The sequence below is a fragment of the Drosophila arizonae genome, chromosome 2 (genome assembly GCF_054131065.1).
Source record: "Drosophila arizonae isolate 15081-1271.41 chromosome 2, UAZ_ARI_1.0, whole genome shotgun sequence".
Lineage (NCBI taxonomy): Eukaryota > Metazoa > Arthropoda > Insecta > Diptera > Drosophilidae > Drosophila > Drosophila arizonae.
Genome location: NC_142922.1, coordinates 23,160,569 through 23,180,596, shown reverse-complemented (window position 1 = coordinate 23,180,596; position 20,028 = coordinate 23,160,569). Strand labels below are relative to the sequence as shown.

General features: G+C 42.0%; 1 protein-coding gene across 1 annotated transcript; it reads right to left on the bottom strand.

The window, feature by feature from the left end:
• Positions 1-2,509: 2,509 nt before the first annotated feature.
• LOC108619217 (uncharacterized) lies at positions 2,510-19,194 on the bottom strand. Its single transcript, XM_089469650.1, has 4 exons — positions 18,321-19,194; positions 11,946-12,263; positions 4,545-6,492; positions 2,510-4,253 (listed from the first exon to the last, which is right to left on the bottom strand). The coding sequence occupies exons 2-4, from the start codon at positions 11,988-11,990 to the stop codon at positions 3,520-3,522; spliced, it is 2,727 nt and encodes a 908-aa protein (XP_089325776.1). The 5' UTR covers positions 11,991-12,263; positions 18,321-19,194; the 3' UTR covers positions 2,510-3,519.
• Positions 19,195-20,028: the final 834 nt, after the last annotated feature.

Sequence of the window (20,028 nt, the reverse complement as noted above, 5' to 3'; positions counted from 1 at the left end):
TAAAATATGTAAATCATAATATATATTTAATTAAAAATACATATATAAATTTTAAGTATTTATTAATTATTTAAAATGTGGTAATTAAAAAAAAAAAATTTCTAAGAAAAACTGGAAAAAATTAAATTAAATAAATAAAGCAGCTATCTATCCAGTTGACGTCAAACTACAAGTTCTACATTCATTGGTAAATAAGAAGCCTTACAAAAATCATTGCATACTTTTGAGCTGTTCATTTAAGAATCTGAAACGCAGCCAACTACCCATAGATGACGCTATACCATCGAGCCAGAAGCGTGTAAAGGCAAGCCAATGCAATCATTTCTATATACATATCCAAAGTGAATAATAAATATGCTTTTTAATAAATATACTTTGATTGAATTTTATGCACATATTAAACTCTACCAGAGTATTTACTGCAACCAGTTTAAGGCGCCCAATAGACTGTTTCATAAGCATAAAAAATTATTTTATGCATAAGCGAAGCAAAAACAAAACAAATTATAACATTTGCATCGAGTCCTTTCTAAAAATAGTCGTTTATCTTATGCATAAATTAATGAATCCCTTTAGAGCTCCTACATGCACAAGCGAGTCAGCTAGGCCAATTATCCAGCTAGCCAACAAGCCAGCCAGCATGCGTGCAGAGCGTGTTCACTAATTATAATGACAAATCGGCCAATTATAATGTCATGTCGTAAATTTCCAAAGCCCGATCGATCATGGCAACGACTGGAATATTGAATAAAAGTGCTCGTAAATTATGAAAAATGAATGTGGCACAGAACAAAGGGGCGCACAAAAGCTGCAACGTTTTAGTTACAGTTGCAGTTGCAATTAACTGCATATCGAGCAGGACACTTGTTCCGCATCGAGCTAACGAAAATTGCAAATGCAGCAACTGAAGCTTAAGGCAACAGCTGAATGCAGGTGAAGCTAAGCCTGAAGTCAATTTAATGAAGCCAAGCACTGGCCACAGAGCTGTCAGAGAAGCAATCCACGCGCCACGCCCACCACATTAAAAAGCAACTAAAAAGGACGTGCGGGCGTGCTGCCAGCGTCATTCAACCTGTCAGAGCTGGCAGAGTCAGGTAGAAACGTGTAGCTTTCAGATTTATGGCAGACACGCACTGTCGCACGCCTCCAAATACAGATTCCGCACAGATATCCCCAGCATGAGCCCCGAAGCAAACGTGCCCGCTTAACGTTCATCATGGCACAGACACTTTGCAGGCACTGTTCTGTGGCCGTTGCATTGTAAATTATTTTCGCAGCAGAACTGTTTACTCTGCATGCCAGACAGGAGCAGGGGCAGCGTGGGGCAGCTAGGGAGTAATTGCCACAGTTGCATACAGTTCAGATTGTGGCTGCAACGGTATATATGGGAGAAAATGTATAAGGAGGCTATATAACCCGTTCCCTTAGCTGTCCATCAGGCAGCTGACCGCAGAGGGCACGGCACAGCATCATCTTAACATTTACACCAGTCCTACTCCGGTCGGTCTGCCCCTCTCTCTCTCTCTCTCTCTCTCTATCTCAGGCATTCTTCGCATTAACAACAAACTCTGTGCGGCACATTCTCTTTTCGCCAAGTTTATGGGCACAGCGTGCATAGTGTTTCACACAGATTGCGTCTACGATGCTGGGCCATCGGGCAACGGGCAACGGGCAACGGGCAACGGATGGCCCCCTGATTGCCGGCCAGCGATAAGATGACATACCAAAGCTCTACAATCTCCGTTTGTCTTCTTCTTCTTCGTCGTCTTCTTGCGGCTCTTCTGGCTCTATATTTATAAATAGCTACGGCTTGGCGCATGCAATCAGTGGAATATTTTTATTTTAGGCCAACCATTCGCCGTTTGCAATTCCCAATCCCTCAGAGGCAATAAAAACCAAATGACGACACGCAGACGCCAAACATGCCCGGCCGACCGCAAGCAAGGCCGTTCAGCGACCTTCAGCTGGTATTTACAGCTCACAGGTCCAGATGCTGGCTTTAGGTCCTGTTCTGCATTTATGGGGCCCGTTGTGCATTGCCCCTTGCCCGCCGCCGGCCGTCTTCATCATGATCAGCACTATCCGCTCCGCTCACTTGCTACGCTTTTTGTATTGTAACAGATCTGTTAACGAGCTCTGTCTCTGGCACTCGCACTGGCTCAGGCACTGGCTGGAGCACTGGCTCTTAATTGACCAAATGCATATATAAAAGTCAGAGCCCCTGATGCTCAGCTCTTTTATCCTTAGCTGTTTCCGCAATTCGTTGTCCCCATTGTATGATTGTTCATCTTGTTGTTGTTGTTGTTGTTGGAATGAAGCATCATCCCTTTGTCACTTGCTCATATCAATTAAAGTTTAATGATAATGTCGCGAGTGTCGGTTACCGATCGCCGTTGGCCGCATGTTTGTAATCAATTTTTAATGGCTATTTACATTGCGTGGACCAGTTTGCCCCTTTGTGTTGCAGCAGCCCCCTGTGGGGCGCTCATTAATTATAGCGAGCATATACTTCAGTTTAGTGTTCTTTATTGATGTACTTCATTTATTTTTAGTTGTATGTGTACATGTATATACTTTTTGTGTAATCTTTCACATTGTAAGTTACTTAGGCGCTAGTTAGGATAGTTTATGCATTTAAGTGCGTACGTGCTGTTGGCCCAAATCATTGGAACTTGGCCAAGTTGGTTATATGAATTAAATTATGGCAAGTTGCTAGGTAAAATTTTGCGATTGTTTCCATTTAAGTGTAGAGTTTAAATAAGTTTATATTAAATTATAATACCAACAACTACAATAAATTAATTAAAACATTAGCTAAACATTTGTAAAATTGAGTAACACACATACACACACACAGACACACATACACGCACACACAGAGCTCAAAATACACGCACACTTGCTGTGGGGGAATGTAGGATAAAGTAGGACAGAGAGTTGTGGCCGTGGGTTGACAATCTAACTATGAATACTTAAGACGCAATGACACCAGATGAAAATGTTATTCAATTAGATCAGATTAATCGAGCGAAAACCGATTGATACTTTCAAATAAGATGTATTATTTCCTAGCAATTCGAGTTGACAAATAAGGGAGTTGGCGCAAGAGTAAAAGTTTATGAAAGCTGTTGAAAAAGTACATTAAAGCTTTTGAGTATTTGATGCAGACTTCTTAATGTTCAACTAGTAACTAGATATTAAATTATCTGAATGCTTGCGAATCAAGTGGCATATTCCTTTCACTCCAAACAACTGAACCGACAAAAATCAGTTGATTGTTCGATTGCGACTTTCAGCTGGTGTCATTGTGATTGTATGAATGAAGGCTAGTTAATATTAATTTAAGCTACGCTAACTACAATACGACTTGGATCACATGTGTATGAAATGAATTGCCGCTGCAGCTGTGGCAGCTGAAGCAGCTGAGGCAGCAGCTGGGGCAGCTGAGGCAGCTGGGGCAGTTGGGTCAGCTCGGTCAGCTCGGCCAGAGTACAGCTGTGACTGTGACTGCAACTGCAACTACTTGAGCTTCAGAAATGTCAACAACGCCTTTTGTATCAAACGACGATCAATGGTCGAGTCGGCGGTATAACGCACGCCGCTCAGGTTGCCATCGTTGTGGTCCACGACGCCATATTCGCCAACGATGAAGCCGTCGTCGGTTTTCTCTTCGACGCGATATTTGCGATAGTTGCGTCCCTCCACCACATAGGCGACTTTATCTTCATCCGACTCATCTGCGTTGCCCCTGCCCTCAGCATCTTCATCCCCGCCGCCATCATAGTCGTTGGCATTTGCGTTGGCGGTGTACACCACCGAACCACGTCCCCTGTCTCGGCCACGATTGCGGCCGTGTTGCGTTGTTGTTGGTGTTGTGGCGGCAGCAATGGATGTTGCTGGTGTTGTGCTCGCTGGACTGGCTGGTGTTGTGGCTGTGACCAGTGCGCCGCTGCCGCTGCCACCTCCACTGCCGCTGCTGCTGCTGCCACCCTGCAGTCCGTGGGCTCGTCCGTTTGTCATAACACTAACGGACTCTTCAATTTCGTAATTTTGCTCTGGGGTCGGTGTGTAGAGCTCGGCGCGTTCGGTTGTAAAGTGTGGCAACATGGTCTCATCGTCAGTTGGCGCTGCGGACGCGGAGGACGAGGATGATGAGCTGCTAGAGCTGGAACTATATGAATAGGCGCTAATGCCGGACGCTGCTGCGGGCGATGCGTGCTGGTGTGCAAATTTGGAAACACACTTGACTAGATCTGCCAGCAGAGAGAGAGAGAGCAAAACAAAGAGAGAGAGAGAGAGAGAGAGAGATAGAAAGAGAGAATAAGTTCAAGATTAGTTAAACGTGCGTTGGTCTCTCATAATTACACTGTGCTGCAGAGTTGCCGTTTGGGGTTAAGCTCCAATCGAATCTGATCGTTAGACTAATTGTAGATTCATAAATTATGCCAGCATGCAGCGAGCTAACGCAACGCCCAACTAAATAGTTGCTACTCGACAATGCTAAACCTGCAGCACAGTGTAATTTGTTTTGGGCAAAGACTCACCTCTATTGGGCAATCCTTTGGCATTTTGATTAGAATGTTGAAGCGACAGTGATGGATGCTGACGTTGCTGTTGCTCCCAACATGGACGATGATGTTGCTGCTGTTGCTGCTGTTGCTGGTAGTCGCTTGGAATTGAACTCTTTGATAAAATTGGCTCCAATAGATGGCGCGCTGGCTGCGGCTGCGGTGCATTCAATAAATCATAAGGTAATTTATCCAAATTGAAGAGTACACGACGCGGCTGCGAATTGCCCGCACTCGTTGCAGTCTGCTGCTGTTGCTGGTGGTTGTGGTGGTGGTGGTGGTTGTGGTGCAGATGCTGATTGTGACCATTGTGATAATGGTGCTGCCAAGTGCTTGGCCTAGTGGTGGGCAGCGTGCTGCTCGTTGCAGTCTTGGATTCCATGGATCTGCTTGTTGTTGTTGTTGTCGTTGTTTGCGCCTCGCCGAATGCAATCCGCGAGACAATTGCTGGCCGACGCGAGGGCACAAAGGTGGTGGGAGCCAGAGCGCCCGGTGGCACAGTTGCTGGCCCTGGCGCTGCTGTTGTTGTCGTTGCTCCCGTTGTTGATGTTGACGATCTTGTTGTGGTGGGCGAGCTAGTCGTGCTGAGACCAACTCCGACACCGACGTCGACGCCGACACCTACACCAGCACCGGTACCGGTACCGGTACCGGTACCCGTCCCAGTTGTTACAGTTTGCGGCCAGTAGGTCTTGGCGGGCTCTCCATAAACCTTAGCTGGCTGCGAGTAAACTTTCGCTGGCTCTGAGTAAAACTTGGACGGTTGGCCATACACTTTGGCCGGCTCCGAATATACTTTTTCTGGCTGGCCATACATCTTGGCTGGCTCTGAGTAGACCTTGGCTGGCTCCGAGTAGAACTTGGATGGAACACTGTACATTTTCGATGGCACAGAATAGAATTTGGATGGCTCGGAGGCGAGACGTGGCATGGGCTTAAGACTGTCGCTCACGTTGCGCTGTGCCTCGGCCAAGATGCCAGCCGACTGGTGCCAGCTGCCCGGCACATGCAGATCGTCCACGTTCTGCGATATGGAGCTGTATGATATTGATCTTGACTGGGGTCCGTGACCCTGCTTTGTGTCGTGATAGATCACCGTCTGGAACGGCAGCAATTTGTCATCACCCACCGACTCATGAGTATTCGCCTCTGACGCCGACTCCGGATCGTTCGCTCTCTGATTTATGCGCGTGGCATTTCGCCCGGGGACAGAGCTGCCACGAAACGCCACCGAACTGGAGCGGCTGGTGGCGGCTGCCGCCAGCAATGGCGCCGCCAAAACGTTTTGTATATTGGAGGCACTGTTCACCGAGTCGCTTTCCGCATCCATGACATCGGCAGCGAGGCGTGGCTCAGTCTCCTCGATGGACAGCTCGCTCTTGTGCGAGCGATTGACAAAATCAACGCCAGCTGCACTTGGCGCACTGCTTCGGTGCGAGTGCGTCGCGGCGGGCTTGAAGGCGGGCGGCTGGGTGCGGCTGATGCGGCTGCCACGTTTACTGGAGGAGCTAACACTGACAGCGACCACCTTGACCTCGTCGCTGGACTTTGGCTTTGTGGTCGACGACGAGCCGGGTGCATCCTCCAGAAAGACAATCTTGCTGCCTGTGGTCACCAGCTTGACGACCTGCTTGCCCTCCGCGTCCGCTTGGTGCTGCGCATTGGCATTGCGGTAGCGCGTCTTGTGCTCCAAGCTTCTGGCACTGTTCAGGCGGCCGGCAGCTGCTCCCTCGAGCTCCTCATCGCTGTGCAGGCTGCGCTGCTGTTCGTCGTGATCGAGGAACAACTTGAGAAACTCATTGCCCGCAATGAGCTCACTCTGCCTGCCCGCTGATATGGGTGAAGCAACAGGGGCGGGGGCAGGGACCGGTACAGGGGCTGGGGCTGGGGCTGGTGCTGGTCGCGCATAGCCGCAGCACAACATCTGCAAGTTGAAATGGAAATGATTTAGTTATGTTCGTGTCAATTGCTTCACATTTCGCTTCAATGCGATTTTTATGCTAATCAAGTGGCGCATGATGCATTTACCCTACCTAGCTTATCTCAGCGATCTATTTATAAATTTGCGCAATTAAAACATCATTTGATCCACAGATTGAGAGAGGGACAGACACTTATGTGTGCCGCGAATGTCTTCTTGCCAGCTACGTATGACATTTGAATAATAATGTATTGGGTTTATTAAGACATCAGTGGAATGCGCTGCTGCGGCGGCGTTTGAAGTGCCTCTGGCTTGTGGAGCTTGTAAACAGCTGGACGGTGTCATAATTAACTGACAAGTGGCATGCTGAGGTGGATGCAATTGGCAGCTAATGAAGACTATATGGAAATGAATTACAATCGATTCAGCTATCGCTCTGCAATCTGTGTAGATCATATCAAGCGTCGATATCTTTGAATTTACTGCAGCTCGAAGCATTACTTATGAGATTATCGATTTGATTATGATCTAATATAATATATGAATCCCATTTAAAAGTCTTTAGCTAAACGACTTAACTTTCATTGAGCTAATACATATCAAAACGCTCATAGCTCGATGAATTCAACGAATACCTGAACGACACAATATAAGAGTCAAATATCGGCGAATTATGACTCAGCGAGAGTCCAATTTCGTTACCTAGACAGCAGTGAATCTTTGGGAAAACCCAAACATAAAGGTCAACCTAACAGCTGGATATTAGCATGACTCGTTCAGGATATTAACATGAAAACAAGATTTGTTCAGCTTTGTTGCTATCATTATTGTTATTATTATTATTATTATTGGGTCAAAACCATTAGCGATTACTAACAATTTAGCTTTGACCTTCCGCTTACTCATAAAATATGATTTGCTTCGTCTAGTGCATATACTGTACTTGAGCCAGGCATAAATCAAATGAATGCAGCTCCAAATGCCGCCCTCTCGCAGACGTTTAACGCCTCACAAAAACAAAAGACTTAGGACACGAACTTGCCCTGCAACAGACGTCAACAGTGCAAAACGTATTTATTGCATTTGGCGAAATCAGCATAACTAATTGTAATCGAGATAAAGCACATAAAACACGACTAGGTCATAAAATCAAATGCGATTGGAAAGGCGTAAATTGAAAACGCAAAAAAATACAATAAATTTGTTTTTTTTTTATTTATTTATTTATTTTTTTTTTTTTTTGCATGCAAAACATTTTATAAAATAATAGCATAATTATTATATAACTTTATAGATATTTATATATACATATATATGTACGTATTTATATATATATAATTATATATACATAGTAAATGGGCAGCAACAACAACATCCGGCAGCTTTTTGAGCATAAATGCAAATAGCTTGACAGCGCAGCGATGTGCAACAAAAACAACAACAAATGAAATTGAGTGGGCGAGCAGCGTTAGGCGACAGTCGCCCGTCGTTGTTGCTGTTGTTGTTGTGGCTTAAAACTAAACATTTCTAGATCATATTTAAGCGATTCAATCTAACAATTGTTGGCAGGCAGCATTAGAGCAAGCAAAACACCTTCGCACATGTGCTAAAATTACAGTGTAAACAGGCGCAGGCAGCCAATAGGCGACTGGCCAGTTGCCAGTTGGTAGTTTCCAGTTGGAAGTTGGCAGTTGCCAGTTGCCAGTTACCCGTTTGGTAGTTGTGTGTTAGTCACCAGTGAGGCGGCTCGCCTTGCCTTTTATGTCTAAAATTGCAGAAGTAACTGCTGCTGCTGCTGCGGCTGCTGGTGGTACTTGTGCTGCGGGCAGTGAATGAGCATTTAACATTGACACACAAATCGCTGAAAGTTAATAACAATGCGAGCAGCCACTGAACAATGGGCCCAAAAGGGCTCAGGTTAGCTGAGCAAAAACCAGTGTCACACGTACATACATGTATGTATGTACATCGCCTGGCCAATTGGACACCACGAAACGTTCTAAATATATACTAAAAGACAACTTATTGTGTGGCATTGCGATTGTGATGGTGATTGTGATTGTGCTTGTGGCATTCCTTTTCATTGTGGCGAGTTACTTGAACCGACTGGTCAGTGCCACTGTGAGTTTAATGAATGAATGAATGAAATGCGTTCAGGTTGGTGTTTGCGCTTGCGCCCAAAAATAGATAGGCAATTATTAGGCATTAATCTTGATTGATTTATCAGGGCTGTGATTTGTGATTTCAGTTTTCTGACCATTGGCAAAATGTTAATCCTGTTAGACATTCTTTTGCACTTAGGTGGCAGTTAGCGATCCAGTTAGCGTTTATCGTTTATCATTTATCATTTATCATTCAATTGTTGGACCTTTCACAGCAGCGTTGACAATTTTCACGGCTGTCAACTTAGCGGAAGTGTCAAATGCCACGTTGAGTTTACACAGAAATGGGCGCTTAAATTGGTCTTTTGAAATTCTAAACGCTGTCGGTGAAACTCAATGAGATATCCGCGTTAGCCAAATCAATAGAACTGTTGTTAGACATCGAACAATTAAGCAATAATCACGGCTTAATGAGCGCACTCAGCGCACTGAGTGTGAGTCTAGCGTCTCACACGGCAGCTCCATTGACTTTCAAGTGCCGCTTCAGAACCTTCCAATTTAATTAGCCACAAGCATCCAACGAGACGGCAACAAATCAAATAGACTGAAATGAGATCTGGCGAACAAGTTCTTTTATGATTCGGCTTTTATTGCCCAGCTGCTCCCCTTCTTCAAAAGTTGTTGTTGTCAATTTCAATTGCGTTTCGCTTTCAATTTAAGTTTCTAGCTCAGCGTCAGCTTCAGTTTCAGTCTCAGTTTCAATTTCAATTTTGGATTGGTATTTCAGCTGATGCTTGGATTTAATATGTAGATTTCGGAAGTGCACACATTAAAAGTCACTCAGCGCAGCAGCTAATCAATTAGGCGTCTCCGGTTGATTGACGTGCCGCAAAAGCCGTTATGCGGTTGCATAAAAACACAAACGAATGACTCAAGACACGAACTGGCCACACACAGAGCGCCTAGCAGATTTGCATAGAGCGGCCAACGCGGAAAAAGTCGCCAGGCTATAATAATGAAAAGTTTTCGGTGCATGTTTCTTTTTTCGTTGTGTTTTATCAAAATTCATCTGGTCAAAAAACGGGCAGCATGCAACAAGAATTGGCCTGTCCGCATATACGTTTATTGTGGTGTGGCTGCAACGATTGTGGCCCGAGGCATTTGTGGTGGGCGTTGAAAGGAGCAGCAGCAGTAGCTCCAGCAGCACAATGTGAATGTGTCAGCTGAACTCTGTTGCCAAGCGGCCATTGTTTAATTGCAGCCACCACCCGCTGCACGCTGCTCGCTGCCTGCTCATAATATGTTGCAATTGGCAACTTGCCACTTGCCACTTGCCTACTGCCAGCTGCCAGTTGCCATTTGCCACTTGTAGCCAGGCATCTTATGACTTGCCATTAAATCGCAACATCGATCTTCGGCCCCGCATTAGGGCGCTCAATGCCAACCCCAAGCCCAATCGCAGTCAGCACTCAGCTCAGTCAGTCTCCGTTTCTGTCATAATAACACACATTTATTAATTACACAGCACAACAAATACAAATGAAAAACATAAAAAAAAACTCCTGCTTGCGCTACACTATTCTACATACAATATATTTTTGTGCTAATCGTCATATGCATATCTGACCATACACACACTTACTCACACACACGCACACATCTAAGTACTGCTCTATATGAGAGAAAAGCTGAGGCTGGGGCTTTAGAATGTTGTTGCACCACAGCAGTGGCACCACAGCACACCCCGCCACGCCCCGCACTGCATCCTCAATCAACGTCCCGCCCGCTGCGCATAATTTGCAAATTGCCAGCGTCATCGACTGCAGCAGCGACTGCGCCAATTGCTGTTTTAGTTCAGTTTTCAGTTTTCAGTTCTCTGTTTTGAGTATTTGAGTTTTCAGTTTTCAGTTTTCAGTTTCAGTTTCGCATAGCCGCACTCGAATCGCGTGCAATTATTTAGCCTGGCTTATGCCGTAGTTAAGTTGCTTTTAGCCAGCATTACTTTAGTTTTACTTTGCATTCGCACACAATCAGCTGTGTCTGTGGCCAGCGGGCAGTCAATTCAGAGTTTGTTGCAGCCATAACAGACATTAGCATTAACCAACACAAATTAATACTAATAAAAATGCATTCGCATTGCTGTCTATGACTATGATGATGATGATGATGATGATGATTTGGGCCAATAAATGCGGGCCGAGGCGAAAGCAGACACCATTATAGCCAGCAATTAATCCATATATTTCTATACCAATTGGCCAAGTAAGCAATTTGAGCTCATGTGCAACTGCAACTTCAACTGCAACTGCAATTGTAATTTTATGCTGAAGCCATTAGACGCTGTAATGGGACTCTGTTAGCCACGCCAAATAGCCAACTGCATCCATCCAATACTCATTCGTGTTAACTCAAAGGGTTGGCCAATTCGAATCGTTTGCGTGCCTATATGTGCATATGTACATATATGGTCCCGCATTAATTTCTGCCTCATATGCGTAATAAATCATTCCCCAGAATCAGACAACAGCTCGCATACCATCCATCCATCCATCTCTAAAGTTCAATGTCGAGAATCGTGTAGACGTCGCTTGGCTTAAATATGCGGCTGTGAAACTAGTTGGCTTGGATAGCTAGCAACGGCTAGCATATATCTTCGCCTTAATGTGTATAACGATCTCTGGCTATATAGCTGGATGTACCCTTAATTAATTGGTGTGTATAATCGTGTTTCGTTAGCCATGTTAAGGTGGAGCTTAACTACTAACCTATTTGGTTAGCCGACAATGTGAGAAAAAAATATAAAATATGTAAAATATACGAGAAATGACACCGAAGAAACACAATCGAGTTGAATGAAAGGGAAAACTATCCACAAAAGAAAACAAATACCCATCAGTATGACCGACTGCATAATACTCTATCACGATTTAACAATTTCTTTTGCAGATGCTTTACTGGCGAGTATCGGAAATCCTCCCTCTAAACTTATCGGTATATATAAACTTATTGAAAAATCTTTAGTAATTCTAGAAATGCCGAATGTAAGTCAATTGACTTATAGAGCTACCCAGAAAATATAAGCATATGTATATAGTCTATATGTCAGCTTTTATGGTTGAGATATACTCTGATTTCGTACACACCGATTTATGAGTTGAAGAAAATTATAAACAAAATTAAAGTATTCTTTATTTCTTGTAATATAATCTGCATATTCAATTGTGTTCCCTGATTTATAAGCCGATTCATAAGGATGCGGTTCAATGACCCACTCACAAATAAAGTCTTTGATTATCTCATTAATTAATTATTCATACCTTAATGACCTTAACCAATTACAAACGGCCAACTTACCAGCAGCAAAAAGACCAATTTATGATACCAGCAAAAGTGTGCCATGCCGTCGTTATTTCGGTTCTGTAAAATCCACTTGGACTACGTCGACTGCAGCTGATTAAGGCTCCACTTTAATTGGTCGCTTTAATTTCGTCTCTTGTTCTTGTCCAGTTCTTAATGATCTTCACTTTCTTTGCGCGACAGATGAATCATTTGGCCGTTTGTCTTGTCTGCAGTTGAATCATACTGAAAAAAAACTCTTGGCGCTCCTGTGTGTGATCTCTCTCTGTGTGTGTATGTGCGTGTGTGCTGGTGTGGTATGTGACTTGTTAATCACTGAAATTAAAGAACAGAAGCAAGCAATTAAGTTAATTGTTATAGAAAAACAAATATGCTAAACTGATAAAACTAAAAGAGATTTTGAACAAAGCTAATTAAGATGGAATTTTATATATTGGCCTTTAAAGCATATATGCATATAAATGCGATTATCTCTGCTGCTATGATTTAAAAATTAGCCAAATGTTAAATATCGTATAGATCTAGCATATATGGCATAACAGCAGCTCAACCCGAAGACTTAATATATACTACTTCTGGCTTTTATCTGTTAGTAAAGAGTTTAGCGCTTACTAAACTATTCATAAATCGAAATTTGTTTTTTCGTAGGAGGAGGGAACATTAATATTGCAAAATGATGCATAATTTGCAAAAGCTATTGCCAGGCATTAGCATCAACATTAGCATTAGCCAGGCTAAACAAATTCATTGCGATCGGTAATCAATACGAGTTGCGTTTGTGGAAAGGGGGGCAGAGCACTGATGAGGTAGTTGAGGAGAGACACTCTCAAATGTCAAGGTGCATTTCACACTTGCCAGCAGCGAGTGTAGCCAGCGAAACAGACAGAAATATTTGAGCATTTGCAGCTGATTTTTGCGAGTTGCCAAATGCGATTGAGTCACGGCTGAAAGAATCATTGAACTTGTCTGGCGCAGTGCGGTGCGGTGGGGCAACCAGCAGCCACAACAAGTCGCAACAAGTTGCAGCAGTTCCAGCCCCAGCCCCAGCCGCAGCCGCAGCCGCAGTTGTTGCCTCTGGCCCCAGTCCCACCCCCAGCCCCAGGCCAAGATCGAGCAGATGCTAAGCTAAGCTAAGCTGTTTCTTAGCGATTTCAACATATTTATAATTAATGACAAATATTTTGATAGCCACACAACAATTGGCATGTCATTGAGAGTGGCTTCACTTGACTTGGCTCGGTTCGTCTGGGCTCGTGCATTGTATTGTATGTTGGCCAAATCTGTTGCCATTGGCGCACATTAGCCTTTAGCTGATTTTTATTGCCAATTGGCGCCCTTTATGCATGCTTTAATAGTCATAGCTTAATTTCATTAAAGCCCCCCAAAGCAATTAGCAGGCATTTCCGCTAAGCCAAGTCTGTAATTAAGCCAAGTCAACAACAACTTAATAATAATAATAATAATAGTAATAAACTAAAAATAGTTATTTGGCCGAAAACACATAGACAACAGTAGCCTAGCCAGTTCATGAAACCAGTTCTAATTCTTATCAAGACTTCTTCACAGGCCATATAATTACTCATAGTCAGAGCTTTGGGCCGCCGAGCGTTCAATGGCTTTTAATTATCCAGGAATTCGAGTCAGTCTTTGAGTGCGTGTCTGTGCGCAGCAAAACAAAATCTTTATGGCCAGAATTCAGCTCATTAAAAACGAAAGTTTCTTGGCCAACCAGAGAGCCAAAAAAAAGTCTAAGCTTGGCTAATTAATTAGACAACAGCCAACTGTTACTTATGGAAATACCTTCTTTTTTTATACACTCCTCTCTTTCGCTTCTTGTATTCGATTCTCATTCTGCGCTACTCGTCTGGCCACTTGTGACGCATTTCTTCGCAGCTTCGTTATCTTTGACAGCTTGACAGGCAGCCAGTTTTTAAGCTATTTTGCGTTGTTGGGCGTGTGTGTGTGTCAGTGTAACTGTAACTCTGAGCCCAGAGCGGAAAGTAAAAGTACTAATCAACAGCACGTTAAGGTCGTTGTTATCTAGCGACCGGGCGCCATCCGCTGCACTCTCCGACCTCTGTGCACATATTCACTTACTAAACTGGACAGTTCGGTTTGAAGCTGCACCCATATCAGACCCAGAAATGTAGCCAGCTACAGATCGGACGGCATCAGCTGTAAACTGGCTAGCCTTAAGGCCAAAACAACAAAGTGTATGCAATATTTGCCCGACAATAACTTGTTTGAACTTTAGACAAATATATTATGTGTGTGTGTGTGTCTATGGAAATCATCTAAACTCGCCAAAAACTGCTGAGATTGTCATTATATAAGTAATAATTATTGATTAGTATTAGTTAAATTTAAAGTTATTTAGTTGACATAAACACTGAGTTCATGCATGACTTCACTTCAGGCACAAAACGTGATTAATAATACCGTAGATGCAATAAAAGTGATGAGCACCTAACGGGCTTACTATATCTGTAAATGGACTATTATTACTCTGATTTCAAAAATATATATTCAAGTTCTCATTTATCAAATGTTGCCTTGGTGGTATGTAGAGCAGGTAGAGGGGCGTAGAATATATTCAGACAAGGGTTCAATAAACTTTTTTCGCTGCTTTCGCAATCAAAAGCATAGACAAACACATACACACCCACAAACACACAAACACACACACCAGCAAGTATGCCGCATGCTGTTTAATTCGAACTCTTCTGGATCAGCTTTGTTTTCTTTCTTTATATTACGATACAGCACGAAGTATCATAAGATCTAAGCTTTAGTTTTGCTTTTAATTCATGATTCCCTAAACTTTCGTAAAAATTTTGAATGCCTACTTGTTTGATTGACAATTATCAATATTTTATTCAGTAATTTTAGTAATATTTTATTTTATATTTTAGAGCCCTGATATCTTTCATATAATCGCAAATTTGGCTATCTAAGCTAAACTCATTTTTATTATCTTTAAAACGTGATTTTTATTGATTTTGCATATAAATTATTATCGATTGTAGGAATATATTAAAAACATATTTATAAGCTCTCTCATTTTGTTAATATATGTTTTATTTTATTCTCAATATTAATTCTGAATATTCAGATATTAAATGTGAATAATTTACATATGTACAAACCCTTTCGCAGCGAAATAATTTTTCATCCATTTGCAATGGGTTCAAGCAATGAAAGAACCGTAAGCCAACGTGGCATGGGAATGTTGTGGGTGTGGAGTATCGATAAAGTGCGCTAACACAATTTAGTTGCAATTATTAATAATATTTGTTTTATTGACAGCGAGTCAAGAAACTACATATATGTGTATGCCAATTGGCAATGGGACTGGGTATTGCTCTTGCTCTTGGTCTTGCACTTGGCCCGTTTGATATCGTCGTGTATGCCCATTGGCGTCAAATCTGTGCAATATTGGTGTAGTTAGTATATAAATTAGAATGCTAATCGATTGCCATAGATACGCCCAGAAAAGCAATGGCAAATGAAGCGGGCCACAATAGAATGCTGGCAATTCCGGTTAATAAACTTGATTTAAAACCAGAAGTGAGCACAGCTAAGGCAAAGCTAAGGCAAAGACACCAGCAAAGGCAAATAAATTGCTACTAAGTACGACAGGGGACAGCACAATAAAATCGAATTGTATCGAATCGAAACGAATGGAAGTCGCAATCACAACATAAAGTGTGTAACAAATGGGTCGCAAGTGGAATCAAGTGCTCGGCTATGTGACAAATTGTCAAACATTCTCGCAACAAAGGCGGACTGAAAGCACACGCGACGCGGCAGCAAAACAAATGCCGATTGCAATTCATTGAAAATTGACGTAGCGCACTGCGAGTTGAGGGACGGACAGGCTCAAAGCCAAGCCAGGCCAGCACAAGCCAAGCCAAGCCATGCCATGGGAGAGGCCACACGGCGTATGTGCTATATATTTATTCCTCTTCTTCTTGTTCCTCGTTTTCTTTTAAATTTCTGTCAGGTTGACTGCCAAAATGATTGTAGAGCAAAAGTAAAGCAAACTTAACCAAATAATGGCCGCGACCATAAAGTCGTTTATATTTCCATGGAATTTCTTAAAGGTTTATTGCACTTGTTATATACCCTGTAGGTATTTAAAAAAAAAAAAAAAAAAAAAAACATGTGCGCCTAATGGGCTATATAGAATAGAGGTGCAGAGCCAAGACTGTTTTATCTTATGATATGCCTTGAAATTCAATATTATTTAAAATGATACATGTGCAGTAGAATCCCAATAATTCGAAACGGCAAGGCGATTAATTTTCTTTCGATTTATACAGAAATTAAAATGATCGAGAATTATTGAGAATGAATTTCTTTAAAGGTAGAATTTTTTTTGGATTTAACGCGATTTTTTATTTTGAGGGGTACGAATGATCGAGACTCGACTGTACATTATATATTATATATATTTATTTATTCATGAATATAATTTACAAATAAATATATGTATATATCTTATTCTATGTCAATCTATACCGTAGTCAATTGTCTTCTCTCATATTTGATCTCTTCCGTCTGTCTTTATAAACCATTTCATACAGGGAATCTCTTGAACTAGCAGTCTGTGCTTAAGCAAATATACCCAGTTGTTTTATCATCATAATTACTGTCATATACGTGTAATCGCGGCTCAGACCAAACAAAATACAAATAGTGCAACAGGTTTATTTTTTATATATGTATCTATATATACACTATACGGCTATATATTTATCATTTGTTGCTGTTGGCAGCCATTGCAGACAATTTGTTAATTTTGCTTAGCGGCGTTAATTGTTTTGGCCAAAGCTCAGTTGGTGCTACTACTGCTACTACTGCTACTACTGCTGCTACTGCTGCTGCTGCTGCTTCTATCTTTGTTGCTATTACGAAGTGTGCAATTAAGCTTTTAATAATAATTTGTATTAAAATAGTTGAACGAGTTAAGTTTGGCAATGGGGCTGCTGACGTTTTGCAATTTGGCATAGAATGTGCAGCGAATGAATTACACAAATTGTTTATGAGTTTGTTTAATTGTTTGTTGTCAGTCATTCGATTGGGCTGTTGGCCAAATAAGAAAGTGCAAAGTAATTTGAGTTGAAATGCCTTTAAGCTACGAGTGAATATATTTAGAATGAGTGATTGATTGATTTAGCTGTATAGAATTCCAAGCTTGAAGTATCACGAAGAATATTTTATTTTTAAATCGAATCGAAATTACTATATACACAATTCTAAATTTAGAAATAATGTATATAAGCTTACATGAATTGAGAGATTTCCATTCAGTTCAGTTTTTTCTCAAGCTAAACATAATTCAATGAGTAATATGCCAACATTATGAAAATATGTGGAAGCCCCTACAAGCTGCAGAAAAAATACAAATTGATTTCCCAAATGGCCGTCCCTTGAGCACCAGCACAGTCTCAGACGCAATACTCGATTACATTAAGCCGTTAATTATGACAAACAAGTCGGTAATAGATTGGGGCGTCACAATAGCAACATGCTGCACAGCCTGGCAGCTGGGCCAAAATTAAACTAAATTATAGTTGCACGTCGCCCGATTTGACAAGACCTGCGTAACAGCTCATTTGTCCATCAGTGGGGGGTGTGGCGGGTGGGGGAAATTACACTCAAACAACAGGCGACGCGCATTGCGGCAATCGATGGGAAACTGTGAGATAAACATCTGCTCAATCAAAATTGATCTACACGCCCGTCAATCAAAACGGGAGACAAAAGGCCACAAAGGGTAACTGTAAAGCACAGCAGTAGTAGCAATAGCAATACACATAGATTCACACACACACCCATTCGCACACACGTACAGGCACACACACACTTTCATCGCTGACCTTGACGCAAATCGGTGGCTATTTATTTTGTTTTTGCTTTTGCCTTTGCTTTTTTCGAATGCCTTTTTTTCTGCAACTTTTTTGGCCGACATATTTTCAGAGCAATCGCTGCAGTCTTTTTTTTTCACCCCAGTCTCAACTTCAGCTTTGACTTTAGCTTAGGCTTTGGCTTTGGGCCGTGCAGATTTCTAAACACAATTGAAGACAAATCCACTTTATAGCCGTCAAAATGTACGAGAGCAGCAGAAAAAAACCAAACTTTGAGCAAGGCAGCAAAAATTAAAACTCAGCAAAACAAAGTTACTTGGAGTACAAGCAGCAACAAAAAAACAACAACAACTTAAGCAAAAAATGCTAAGCATAAGAAACGCGTTTGCGCATTAAAAAAAATTAAAAGCAAAAAATAAAAACAACAAACATTTTGGCCAATTTCAACGATTTTTTTTTTTTTTAATGTATTAACCGTTACTTTTTTACCCGCTGAGCTTACCAATGCACCCACCACATTTGTTGTGGTTCTTGTTGTTGTTGTTTGTTTGTTTTCTCAGTGGTTGTAGCTGGATTTTTAATCCCGTGTTGTAGCTGTTGTTGTTGTCGCTGCTATTGAAGTTGATTATTTGTATTTGATTGTTGAGCTTTCTATATGGCAAGCCGTGTTGTTGTTGCTGTTGTTGGTGCTCAGTGCATTTGTTGCTAAGCCGTTTTGAATTGGAGCAATATTGGCGCGCGCTATATGTGTACAATTTTTTATTTTTATGACGATTTGTTTATGGCTGTTCGTTTTAATTTTGGAATTAATTTTTGTTTGTTTTCGTTTTTTTTTTACCAGTTTTTACAGTTCGTTGTTATTTATATTTATATAATAATGGACGATTATCTTAGCCGCACTCACACACTCTGAAAACGTTATATTTAACTGACTTTGTCGAAATTGGATTGCACTGTCGGAGAACGTTGCGTATACGAAATAATTCTCGATGAGTTTTTAGTACGGTCCTTAAATATGTTTTCAGCTGTGCTTGGGCTAACAGAGACGCTGGGGAAACTTCTAACTTCTAAGTGGTTGTCTTAGAGCCAGTGGGGCAGGAGGCAGGCGGCAGTGCCTAGTGGCAAATGACTTTCACGCGACAAACGCAGCAGCGGCAACAGCAAATAATGTTCGAGAATCGAGTTCGAGTTCGCGTTCGACTTCGAAATATTTATTTTTGATGCAGGTTGTGCCGTGCGTCCGTTTTGCTACAGCGTCCACAATTAACTGAATTCCCACAGCGATCAGAAAACTGATAAGTGCTCGCTGCTGACTAGCGCCCAAGAAGGCTGCCAAAAGCTCAGAGTACACCAGAGACAGAGGCAGAGCCGAGTCGAGCCGAGCCGAGCCGTGCCAGCAGAGACTGAGGCAGAGCCAGTCGCAGTCGCCGCCAAGTGCCAAGGCAAATACAACAGCAACAGCAATAACGGCAGCAGCGCACAAGAAAGGCAAAAGCACAAGTACAAACACATACAGACGCACATGCAATCACACACATAGGCACACAGCCATTCACAGGCAGTCGTCGCACAGTGTGCAGAACTGAGGCATACTTATTAATCATTTCCAGTTAGACAATGTTGATATTAATATAAATTATCCAACATGTTATCCTGCCTTCAAAAATTTTTAAATTTCTTTTTCTTTAATCGCAGACCTCTTGAGTAACATTAAACTAGAGTTACGAAACTTCTATCAAACGAGCTTTTGCTTAACATTAAATTATGCTATTTCAACATTTTTGTTATATTTACCAGTACCAATACCAATACCACTGTAAGTCAATCAAAATATCTGTAACATCAAAATATGTATGTAAGTAATAAACCACTGTGCAATGTGTTGATTAGCTTTGATTTGCTAGCGTAGCAGAAGCCCAGCAACAATTACAGTGACAACAGCTTTTACGGATCAACATCAAAGCAGCCCACAAGCTTCGGCTCAGAAAAGAACGGACACTTCGTTCCACAGACAAAGAGTCGGCTTCGTGTAAGCTTTATACTCGACCAACGGTCAGCAACAGAAACGCAATGCTCGTGTTCTCAATTCAACTGCATGAAAGCTTTTTAAAGCTTAACACATGGCGTTGCTGTTAGCTCGTTTAACATATCTCTGTTAAGTGGCATGGGCATTGCATGAAGTTGGCTGCAAGCGCAAGTTTGAGTTGCGT